This window comes from Polyodon spathula, chromosome 4, assembly GCF_017654505.1.
Source record: "Polyodon spathula isolate WHYD16114869_AA chromosome 4, ASM1765450v1, whole genome shotgun sequence".
Taxonomy (NCBI): domain Eukaryota; kingdom Metazoa; phylum Chordata; class Actinopteri; order Acipenseriformes; family Polyodontidae; genus Polyodon; species Polyodon spathula.
In genome coordinates this window covers 30,110,126-30,122,938 of record NC_054537.1, presented here as the reverse complement: position 1 = coordinate 30,122,938, position 12,813 = coordinate 30,110,126, and the positions used below count along the sequence as shown (strand labels likewise).

The window sequence follows — 12,813 nt, the reverse complement described above, 5'->3', positions numbered from 1 at the left end:
CGTAGATAGATTAAATGGTAGCCGTATTAGTCCAGAGATGACAGACAAAGAGAAAGATTATTTTCAAAACTCTCCTGCTCACCTACAATGCCCTTTATCACACAGGTCATGAATACCTCCTCAGTCTGCTAACCAGCTATGTCCCTGCCTGCAAGCTGAGGTCCTCCAACTCTGGCCTGCTTGTTATAACTAAGCAAAAGTGCACCACACTCGGAGAACACTCATTTAGCTTCATGACTCGGACTCTTCAGAACTCTCTCCCAGCTTTGGTGCGTGATACTCCCAACGTCGCTCGCTTTAAATTAACTCTCTATTATGCATTGTTTTTTACTGTACAGCATGTATTATGCATTTATCTATTTAAAGTTAGGTATTTTCTTGTTTTTACTGCATCTTGTAAAACGCTTTGTGATGGTGGTCCACTATAAAAGGCACTATATAAAATAAAGACTCATAATAGAACACTCATGCTATTAAGTAGCTGTATTAGGAGCATTAGATAAACAAGATTTCGATCCCGAAAAATAAACTACACAGTGAGAAACGGTAACTAACACATCATCTGTTTGATGACATTGATATGACATTGTTATAAAGCAACTTTCACCTGTGGAGGCATGTGTTTTGATGTAAGATTTGCACTGAAGTAAACAATTCTTAAGTACTAGACATGCTTTTCGTAAAGGTCATTGGGGGGAATCAAACAATGTTACAAATATGCGTGCACTGACAATTGGAATGGAATAAGCATTATACATTAATAATACAGTACCATAGTCAGTAATACAGCAGATGTTTCTTTACGTAATAGTAACTGATCACACAATCAATTTAAAATGACTTTGGTAGAATAACTGCAATGATCAGCAAAGCAGACTTTTTCAGTCCCATTCTGAACCGCCACGACTGTGGTAAAGCAGGTTCTGTACATTTTGCTACTCAATAATCGTACATATGGCTATACAGTTCAGTTCCCTACCTGTACAGCACAAAGAAGGTGCTGCAGGTCAGGGTTTGAGATGACAGGCATCTTTAAAACTGTAGTAATGCCTATTTATGCCTTTGTGCACCTCTTTCAACAGTAAACTACCTTTGCAGAAATATAACCCTACAAGGAACACTGAAAAATACATTTTAAAATGGGTGTATAGATGAGAATGCAGGAAAAGGTTTATATTTGACAGATGTTAAACAATTTGTTTATATTGCTATATATGGTTGCAGTGGTTTGATATAAAAACACGTATCTTTTAATGTTAAGTTTCAAATTAGATGACTACATCCTCTTGGGGTGTAGAAAAAATCATTTTAGGCCCAGCTTCATTTAACATTTTATAGACACCTATGACATGGGCGATGTATTATTATTTTTTTTATAGGAACAAATAAAAAAAAAAAAATAGGTGTTGCTAAAACAGTTTTAAAAAAAAAAAAAAAAGAGTTGCTAAATTTTACATATTATATATATATATATATATATATATATATATATATATATATATATATATATATATATATATATATATATATATATATATATATTTGACAACAGATGACTTCTGCCAACACTACTGTGACATTCATGCAACAAGCCAAGTACAAGGTTGTCCTGGAAGAAAACTTGCTTCCTTCTGCTCTGACAATGTTCCCCAACTCTGAGGATTGGTTTTTCCAGCAGGACAGTGCTTCATGCCACACACCCAGGTCAATCAAGGTGTGGATGGAGGACCACCAGATCAAGACCCTGTCATGGCCAGCCCAATCTCGAGACCTGAACCCCACTGAAAACCTCTGGAATGTGATCAAGAGGAAGATGGATGGTCACAAGCCATCAAACAAAGCCGAGCTGCTTGAATTTTTGCGCCAGGAGTGGCATAAAGTCACCCAACATCAATGTGAAAGACTGGCGGTCAGCATTCCAAGACGCATGAAAGCTGTGATTGAAAATCAGGGTTATTCCACCAAATATTGATTTCTGAACTCTTCCTAAGTTAAAACATTAGTATTGTGTTGTTTAAAAATTAATATGAACTTATTTTCTTTGCATTATTCGAGGTCTGACAACACTGCATCTTTTTTGTTATTTTGACCAGTTGTCATTTTCTGCAAATAAATGCTCTAAATACAATATTTTTATTTGGAATTTGGGAGAAATGTTGTCAGTAGTTTATAGAATAAAACAAAAATGTTCATTTTACCCAAACACATGCATATAAATAGTAAAACCAGAGAAACTGATAATTTTGCAGTGGTCTCTTAAATTTTCCCAGAGCTATATATATATATATATATATATATATATATATATATATATATATATATATATCTGAGAATTTAAAATCTGTAGTACACCGGTAGTCTCCTTACCAAAAGCACTATGGCTAAGTATAAATTATGATCTAAACATGTCATTTTTCTACCTCGCTTTACGATATACACCTAACAAAAAAAATTGTTCAGCTTAACTAAAATCAGACCTAGCACTGGCATGCAAGAATGTCTAACCACTAATAAATCTATCAGTATCATAAAGGAGGCATCTTGCCCTAGGACAAGTAAGCTGATATTTTGATAAACAAAATTGCTTACTGCTTTGACTTTAAAGAAAATTGTAGACTGTCCATTTATCCTAATAAACACTATATCACCATACCTCTGGGTCTTCCTTATAAACAGTTTCCCACAGCAACAGCTGTTGCTAAGGTGCAGTGGCACTGATGTGTTGATGTGGGAAAGAAAGCCTTTCAATGTACAGACAAAACATGTTGAAAACTAATTAAATAATGGTCAGAGGATCTGGCTGAAATATACAAATTATTATTTATTTCTAAGCTAGGAGGCCACTGATCTCAAACAAATGTATTAATTATACAATTATTTCCCCTATCAACAAATATAACCCCTGGTCAGCTTCACTGTTCAATATTTTCTTACTGGAAAACACCTACAAATTGTATTTGGTAATTTTCATAGAGAATTAGCACTATAAGAGTAGTTGACTCAGTACAGTGACTGAGTGGAATAAGGGTGTTGTATGTCAAAAGAAAAAACAATTTAAAAATCTAACAAATGGAAGTTTCTGATGGGTGAAAAGATGTACCTCCATCGTTTGAGAAAAACCAGGATCTCGTAGTATTTTTGTGAAAACGTATGTAAAATAACAGTTATAGTCATAAATAATCACAAATAATCTTTTTACAGCTCTTCATAAAGACCTAATTGGCAGGTCCCCCCCCCCCCCCCCCCCCCCCCCCCCCCCTCTGGCTTATGCCAATTAAACTTACAACTACCACCTTTGAGAAAAGGGAGAGGCAAAGTAAGAGTATTAAAATACACAGGTTCCCCTGAAGCCAACGCCTATGATTACTATTGTGCCCAACTGTTCACCAGTACAGAGAGCAGTATAGTCTGAGAGATAGGACTCTGCCCTCTTTATAAGAATTAAAGTCTGTAAAAAAATAGGCCCCTATATATTTAAAAAGAAAAAAACAAACAAACAAACTCAAACTGGGGTTTAAAGTGCAGAATATTATTGTGACACCGACGTCTTTTCAACTTACATCACTTTTTGTTGTACCACGGTACAATATGTTGGCTTACAAGATGGCAGTAAGCCAGACATGGATTCTCTTAATCAGGCTGAATATAACTGAACATCCAGTTTCAGGTAACAAAATGTGTTAATATTCCACAAATACTGAGTGGCCTGAATGAGTGAAGAACATAATTGTCATTACAGCCACTGCCTTGGCTCTATATATCCGCACAGGTTTCTCGAGTAAAAAAAGTGCAGTTCTATGGTAAACCCTGCAGACACTAGAAAATAAAAATTCATGGAATACAATAGTCTCCACATATAGGAACACCTCCTAGAGAACACTTCGCCTAAGAGAAATTTTTCTCATTGCAAATGCTCCGCCTAAAAGGCAGGAACTTAGCTTAAAAGAACCCCTTTTCGCACCAATAGCGATTCCTTCACAACTTAGACAGTTCTGTTTTGCAACCTGATAACTTATCATCATCAAAATTAAATTCAAATGGTTTATTCAACCTTTTCAAACTTAGCTTGTCACCTCGAGCGTCTTGAGGCCCACTGGCTGGTTTATTAAATCTTTCCAAAACAGCCGTTGTATCATTGCCTTGTTTTGTATTCCGATTTCCACGAGTGCACCTCATCGCTAAAAAATGGTATGCAAACAAACGTCAAAAAGAACCAGTTTCTCTTGCTACAAAAGCTGAAAATGTTGTGCATGTCTTGAATATTGCTCCCGTACAAGTATTCATAATTAATCTAGAGCTGCGGCTGCCTTTAACGTGTGTAGGAGTGCTCTGTGCTAATTTAGTTTGACAGTTTATTAACGTTAGTTTGTCTATTACGAGACAAACTAACGAGATGGAGACTATTGCATTATATAGTTATTTTTGTACAGGAATGGAATTTGTATTTCAAGTGGCTAAACTATACTGTTAGCATATAGGGGTCCAGTTAGTAGACACCCTGTGCTGTGCTATTATGCTTTGCGTCAAGTAGGATAGAACAGCACATGCATTTCCATTTGGAAAGGGACTACACCTCTCTCCACACTGTGGACCAGCATGAAATAAATAATGGGTTGTGGTACTGCCTGGTATTGTACTTTTCATAGTGAAGAAAATGTATTTGGGAAGACAGAATGCACAATTATAAAGTGAAATGTTAAGAAAGGAGAAATTAGATTTGAGTACATCTCGGGGTGTATACTAGCAATTGAACATATTTAAAACCAAAAAGGACACATTTAATATTGACAATCTTACTGTACAGACTACAGTTGAGAATTTTACACAAATGTTATATCACTTAATACAATAATTCGTTTTTTTAATTGAAAAAACAATAATAATAATAATAAATAATAATAATAATAATAATAATAATAATAATAATTTCTACTGGGGGCACCCTGACAGCTTTACAGTCAGATCAGTAAACAATTGTATTTTCTCCCATATTAACTCAAATGTACTGTGTAACAGAGCAACTGCTGTGTATTTGACATTTTGTGCAGTTATATTTACCTACACAAGTCAATTAAATGGTTGCATTAGGAATGGAATTTGTGAAACATTAAAAACAAAAAATTATAATCAGATGTCATCTAATGATACCGTCTATAGCTGATAGTCTCACAGTGACAGGTTTGGTAAAGGCCTGGACTAGTGGAATTGGTCTAACACAGCTGTTCACAAATACTGCATGCAAATTTCACTATTTTTGTCTTTGTGGTCATCACACAGGCCTACACAATATACAGCCCACACTGACAAACCTGGACGGACATGCACACTTGAATGCATACTTGCAATTTTCCAAAGGAAAACCATTTTTTGGGGGCTTTATAAATATACTAATACTATGCTGTTTTTCATCATATTGAAAAAATAAACTCTAATACGTTTTTAAGGAGGCCTTCTTAAAAACCAGGTTGATCTGCTCAGAAGCCATTTGCAAAAAGGGTATGCTGTACGGTAAATAATTAGAACCCCGTCGCAGTTACACACACCCAAATCAACTATGATGACTTTTTCAAACCTCTATGAAATCCCAACATAGTGTGCATCCTTTGTAACTAATTTCTGAAAAACAAACAAACCCTCCCCTCCCACCAGAGCCCAGAGCGAGCGTCTCTGCTTTTACCACGTCATTGACTCCAACACTGCGGAAATACGAGAGATACGTTCCACTGAATCTGTAACACTGAAATACAGTGACTGCTTACCCGTATCACCAATAATGATGTATTTGAAGAGGTATGCATACGCCATGGCTGGAGATATGCTGTTGCTAACTGTCTTAGACTCTGTATTATCTATATTTGTCTTATTAAGCTTTTAAAATGTCTGTATTCTTCGTAGCTCTCCGGTTTGCTGGTCTCTTTCTCCCCACGACGAAGAAGGAACAGTAAACACCTCTGCACTCCGGCTGCTACGTCATACGCTCCACCTCCGCCACGCACGCACAACACCACGCTGCTGTGCCCGGAAGTGCTGAAATCCAATTTCACACGCAACCCATGGTGAACGTTCTGCCTGAAGCTGACAAGCTTATAAACGATAGCAAGCTCTCGGCGATTTTTTTGTTATACAGTGGAAACTTGTGTTTCTCACACAACGTAATTCACTGAGGTGTGGCAGTTTTATTTGTAACCGAGCCACTTCTTTGTATGCACTTCCCAAAACAAATTAAACCTTGCCTATACAGGCGCCTCCCACGATGCCCAGGCATTGCTCTGTCAAAGGGTACCGTTTACTTACGCAACTACTTTACGTAAACAGTGGACTCAAGTGGTAAAAGACCAAAATAGGGACACAAAATTGGGACACATCTGAGTGTGTGGTAAGGCGTTCGACTACATTTGAGTGTCATTTCCAAGATTTTTTTCTCGGAGTTTAAAACTTAAGATATCGCTTTCATATGCAACGTGAGCAGTGAACACTTATGCATACTACTAAGAATACTACAGCTAATAAGTAAATGCAGTTTTAGTGTGTTCTAGCCATACCAGTCCACTGTCCGGTAAGAGGTGGTGGAACAGCTCAACAGCTGGTCAGCTGGTTTGCAGTGCTGGTGCTATTTGAGACAGGTTAGCCTTGTTCATTAAATTACTTGCCAGATTTCTTTGTTTTGGAGACTGTCTTCCTTATTTAAGTTGAAATATTTTTTAAACAGTCTTAAGCCAAATAGATTCAGTGGAGACAAATTTGAAATAACTAACATACACAGTCCACAGTCCAAGGGCTAAGCCCCCCTGCCCCTGCTGCAGCAGCTGTCCCTGACTGCTTGCACTGAAGAGTGCTGCCACCACTCCATTACAATGTGTAGTATATACTTTTGTCTAAATGGGCTATCACTTATATCAGTGATTTCAACCCTGGTCCTGCTTTTTCTTTCAACCAGTTACTTTTTTTTTATTATACATTTAAGCTGCAGATAAACACTTTTCAAAGTGTCAGAGCCTGTCTCTGATTGCTGACTTCTTTAGGTTTAAAGCAAATATCTATCTTGTGGTTGAAACAAAAACTTGTCCCATTGTAAGAACTTGAAATGTTTGAAAACCCTGCCTTACAAGTATTAGTCACAGAGACTGAAAATTGGTAGTCAGTCACCAACTCCATGTTGTCACAACCAGCACCAGCTATAAGCAAAAAACATTAGTTTACTTAGGGCCCCTAACAGTCATGCACTGTCATGGTCACAGCTTTGGCTGCGGCCCACTGACTTCACGTGGCAACTTGATTAAGTTCCAAGTGAAGCCACAGGAGAGAGCATATTTGACAGATGTTGTTACAGGGCTGATTGTAGTATCTAGGTTTGCATGAACTTCCCGATTGGTGAGTGAAAATTCGGAGGTTTCTAATTTACAGTGAGGAAATTAGAAAGGATTTTTATATGCCACACCACGACAGCCCAAAGAAACCACTGTGTATTTTAATTCTCAGCTATTACTGCAATAATGTATTAAAAAAAAAAAAAAAACTTTAAAGTAGAATTTTTCTTCTGCATCCACAGAGCATTCCAATGTAGTTGCCATTCAGTCCTAAATTAATATTCTGGTGCTTTCCTGGCAGAAGTGGTTGTTCAAATGCAACAAATGCATGACAGAATCGTATCGCGGCTTTATAATGCTGGAGCATTCTGTCAGGATATTGTGTAACAGGCTAGGGGTTAGAGGAAACAGAAGTAGAGAAACATGAGCAGCTTATGCATGTATAAAACCATTGCATTCAACCACATGTTATATGGTATATGTCTAAACAATAAAGATTATTACATTAATCACATAAGTCTCATCTTTGTATAAGCAGCACAGCATTACATAGTCTGATCAACAGTCAGTTTTCTCTGGGTGCATTATTGTGGAGAGTTTAAAATGTCATTACATCATTTCTTGATGTTTTGAACTACACCTATCTCCAGAGTTATTAGTCTTTTTTTTGGAAACTTCTTAAATAAGTGTGATTCTAATTGGCTGCCTCTATGGGATTAAATGTATCACTGGCTCATTGAACAGCTATAGTCGTCATGATTCAATTTCTTTAGGTATTTTTATTGTCAAAGTTCTTCACAGATAAGAGCCCTTAATCTTTAATGTACTATACAGTCTGTGTGATGCCAAGCAAAACTGTTTTATTTACACAGAAACCACATAATTTAGCTATACAGATTATTGATAGTTAAGCAACATCCAAGACAGGGTCGAGGGAGAGACAGTTCTCTCCAAGTACACTTAATGTGCCTTGCATTTATGGCTATACTAAAGTGTTTTCATCTTGCTTTTTTAAGATCCTGGGTTAAAAATAATAAAAAGGGGCATTCGTCTTGAAAACAGGATGTTGTCACTGGGAATCCTTTTGTGCTGTTTATTTCAGGATAACAGGTTGTAGAATCCCAATATAAGTGATTGGAATGGAGATTACACTTGTCATGTACTGTTTACTGAACCTCAGGTGTGTTGGGAGGCAGAGATGTGTACTTCCGTGAATGTCAATGTGGGAAAACTTGGGAAACAGGATTTTTCTGTTAAGATCAAGGAAATACCGCCCACTTCTCAGTTTCTTAGCTTGACAAGCTTGCAAAATCAATTAGTAACTTACAAATGAAAATGTACTCAGTGTACTTAGGTTGTCAGTGGAGCAAATGAAATAGCAGAAATGAAGAAAAGTCCTTAAAACTTTAGTAAACACCATTAAAGCAATTATAGCTGACAAAAAAATTCTAGAATTTGTCATGCACTTCCATTCACCATAAATGGTCTTAAATGTGCAGTTTAAAATTAAACATTTCAATGTATTACATGTAAAAGACCACTCTCAGTTAAAAATGTGTTACTTACTGGCTGCATGTCAGTCATTAGGGGAAGCAGCTGGTTGGTTCGTGACAGGAATGAATGCTTTGAAGGTGCGGAACGGAAACAATACCAATTTCCAGGTGAAATTATCTAGAAAGTGTAATATAGTCTAAAAGCAACCATGTATATATATATATATATATATATATATATATATATATATATATATATATATATATATATATATATGTATATGTGTGTGGAATAGCCTGGACTCAAACTGGTGACCTCCAGACTATACGATGCCTTTTACCAGATGCGCCACTTGGGATCCCCCTCAGATATAATATATGCTAATAACCTAAACAAATCGCAATTTAATTGTATAAGGTACAATGCAGGGATATTTCACCTTATGAAGTTAGAATGGTAGTTCAGGTTACAACAGATCCCAGATCAGTCCCTTTATGGAATATTGTCCCAATAATAATAAAACCATAAAGCTTGTTTTTATTAGAAACCTTTGATAAAAAAGACCCTGTGTAAATTCTACCAGAAAACAGAAAATTACAGATAAGTGCCTTCTTAAATGTATGGCAGTAATTCCTGTTAATTATTGCCAAGTAAAATAAAATATGACCTTTGTAATATGAACTGTGGCCTGTGTATCACATTTATTAATGTGGCCTTTGTGATGAGAATCTTTTCCATCTCCCTGTGCAAAGGTTCTGGTCGACGTAGCTTGCTCACTACACAGAATCTTGAAAAAAGTAATTTAAAATTTCAAGCAGACTAAGCGATCCTGTTCAAAATATAATAAAACTGCAGTCCCTCCAGGATTCTGTGATCGCAGAAATCAATACAGAATTTCCTCTCAGAAATACACAGGCATGTTAATTTGTGATAGTTTAGTTGGGTACTCAGCAGCATCTGTTAACAAACAACTTCTGCCTAAACTACAGTATGAATTGATCTAACAAAAGACAGAGCTGAACAGTACCCCAAAGCCCTCCATGAAGTACTAGGTCTCCATGGAAACACAGCCCATAGAGAGTTGTATGTGTATACAAATTTTTCAAATTTGCTAAATGTAGGCTTATGTTTTTGCACGGTTACATATCGATACATTCTAAATACTGTATTAGTTCTATTTACTCAAATATGCATTTGGAAAGAACGTTTGCTTTGGGACACATTCAGCCCTCTAGCCTCAGGATGCAGATTATTTGTCTTGTTAAAATATGATATCTTGAAAGAAAGGATTACCTACCTGGTCACTTGGTAATGCCACAGCCACAATGCAGTGATTCTATATTAAGAGACAATGGTAACACATTGGGTTGCTACAATAGATTGAGCCAATATTATAATGGAACCATTGTGGTAACAATTATATATTCTGACATACATATTCTGACATACCAATGGGCAGTGGTTCCCATTTAGAAAAAAAATGAAGTATCTCTGTTTTTTTTTTTGCACGCCACAGCTGTAGAATCTCCGTTGCATGATGCTTTTTAATCTCTAAATGTACTGCTATTGTATCATTTTAGCCATAACTTTCAGTCGTACATTTGAATTTTTCAAACCAGTTAAAAAGCCAGCTGTGAGAGGAGAGGACCAGAGGATTATGTACATGCAGTCTAACCTCATCTAGTTGATTTACTGTCTATAATGCTACACATTGCGCCAAGTTTAGATATAGTAGTTTGAACAGTATTTTGTTTTGTTCTCTTTGCTGTATTTGTTTAACATATTTGCAATAATGTTTGTGATATGCTTTTTTTAAAAATGTAGTATGCATGATAACTATTCCAGCAAAAATGTCCTCTTTCAACTTGCTTCTTAAAGTTCTGAAATTAGGTGTTTTATTTATTTATTTAGAATGGACCACTAGGGTGTGCATCTCAAATTCCTGCCCATCAACAACAGGGAGTAAGTAAATGGAAAATCTCTATACAAGATCAGTTTCATCTGCTCACCGCTAGGGGTCAAACCAACTCACTTCAGAAACTGAGCTTCTAGCCGCAGCAATAGAGAATGATAGATATCACAAATAATTGGATTTTAAACAGGAAAGAAATTAAATATTATGAAAATGTAAATTATATCAGGTATGTAGAAATATGTAAGCAAGGCATAATTTTTGTCAATGGCAGTCAGGAGCAGTAATGTTTAAAAATATACAGGTATTTTGACTAATCCCACACAACAGTAAATTATGCAGTACCATCCAGTTACCATCCAGTGTGATGGCGAAAAAAAAACCTTAGGGTGGAACATTTAGTATTGTTATGTTCATGTCAAAGACCAAGGGAAGCCACTAGATGGCGATAATACTCCAGGTGTTGTAACACTGCAAATATCTACAACGTCAGTATGAACGAAAATGAGAATTTGTTGGATTTATGAAAAGGAAACATTTTAATTTGAATCCACATTTATTTCCCTGCTATTAAAAACAAGTGTATTGTATGTAAACTCAAAATGCTTTTAAATTATACTGATAGTTGTATTAGTATAGTGTAAATAAATAATGAACTTATATATTACATATAATAATAATAAAATAATACAAAACTACAATTAATGTCGTGTTAATACTGTACAAATGTACCTGTAGCTGTATTTCACATTCACACACACACACACACACACACACACACACACACACACACACACACATTCATCTATGTCCATTTAATTTTTTGTTCAAGTCTACTTTTGAATTGTATTCACATCCTGTGTGTGTGTGTGTGTGTGTGTGTGTGTGTGTGTGTGTGTGTGTGTGTGTGTGTGTGTGTGTGTGTGTGTGTGTGTATATATACACACACATACATTCTGTTATTTTATAAAACGTAAGAGAGAACGGCCCTGTTGTGTTTATAATTGAATAGGGCAGTCATGCAGTAAGTTTGGCAGTAGAGTAACTGCTTTGTCTTGCTGGCATAGAAATAATTGATGATATTAAGTTAGGGAGTTTATTTTCTTGTTTGCCAACATTATTACCTATAATAATATCCTGTTAGTTTTTAGAACAATTTGTAATGTGCCAGAAATACTGCCCTGGGAACCGTCTTCTGTCTAAACCTTTTTATACTATTTAAAGTGTACTAAAAGCTACTCACATGAGTACTCTGAAAGCAGCACACACGAGTACTCTGAAAGCTACACACATGAGTACTCCGAAAACTACACACAGGAGTACTCTGAAAGCGAGTACTCTGAAAGGTACACATATGATTACTCTGCAATATGGCGACATTTAATAATCATCAAACCAATCAGACATGTCTTTTACATTAAAGTACCAATATAAAATTATCCCTGGTGTTGTCCTCCTATATGTTTTAAGGAATTGGATTGAATAGCTTCATATGACAGGAAGATAACCCAGGTAATAAAATCAGTATTATATTTTTTGATTGAAGGTTATAATTTGTCTCCATATAACAAGGCAATTGTGCAGGTGCTATATCCTTTGATTAAACCCCTCACTCACTGGGAACCAAGTCAGTATCTCCTTCATCTGTACATTGTATAGTAAATTACCACAAAGGGTAAGAACAGGTCATTCACAAGGCTAGTCTGTCATGAAATTGCAACATGCATTCATTTTGCGAAGCAATACATAATTAAATAATTTATTCAGTGCAAATTACAACATTTTCTTGAGTATAGATACTTGTCTGCAATTTGACCTTTACCATTCAATTTGCTTCTTTTTGCTTTTGTTTTGCTGGTGAAGGAAAACACTGTGCAAACTTGTTTTTTTTAATCTTTCTCCTCCCCAACAGGATATAATGGGGATCTACAAATAATAGCAGGCTCTGTGGTTTACCCACCATGAACACTGGTGAGGAATGATCAACTTGAATTAAGACTGAGCTAACCCTAGACAGTCACTGGACTTACTACTCCCCTAACCAAATCACTTTTCCATGTTCTGCTTTTAATGCTTTGGTCATTATTGTTCCAATTCTTA

At 36.1% G+C, this 12,813-nt stretch overlaps 1 protein-coding gene across 1 annotated transcript in view; it reads right to left on the bottom strand.

The window, feature by feature from the left end:
• The window catches only part of LOC121314393 (ras-related protein Rab-2A), a 36,713-nt gene extending 30,733 nt beyond the window's left edge, over positions 1–5,980 (bottom strand). The window contains exon 1 of the mRNA XM_041247594.1: positions 5,760–5,980. Coding sequence (XP_041103528.1) covers positions 5,760–5,805 — 46 coding nt within the window. The 5' untranslated portion in view covers positions 5,806–5,980. The remainder of the gene's footprint in view (positions 1–5,759) is intronic.
• Positions 5,981–12,813: the final 6,833 nt, after the last annotated feature.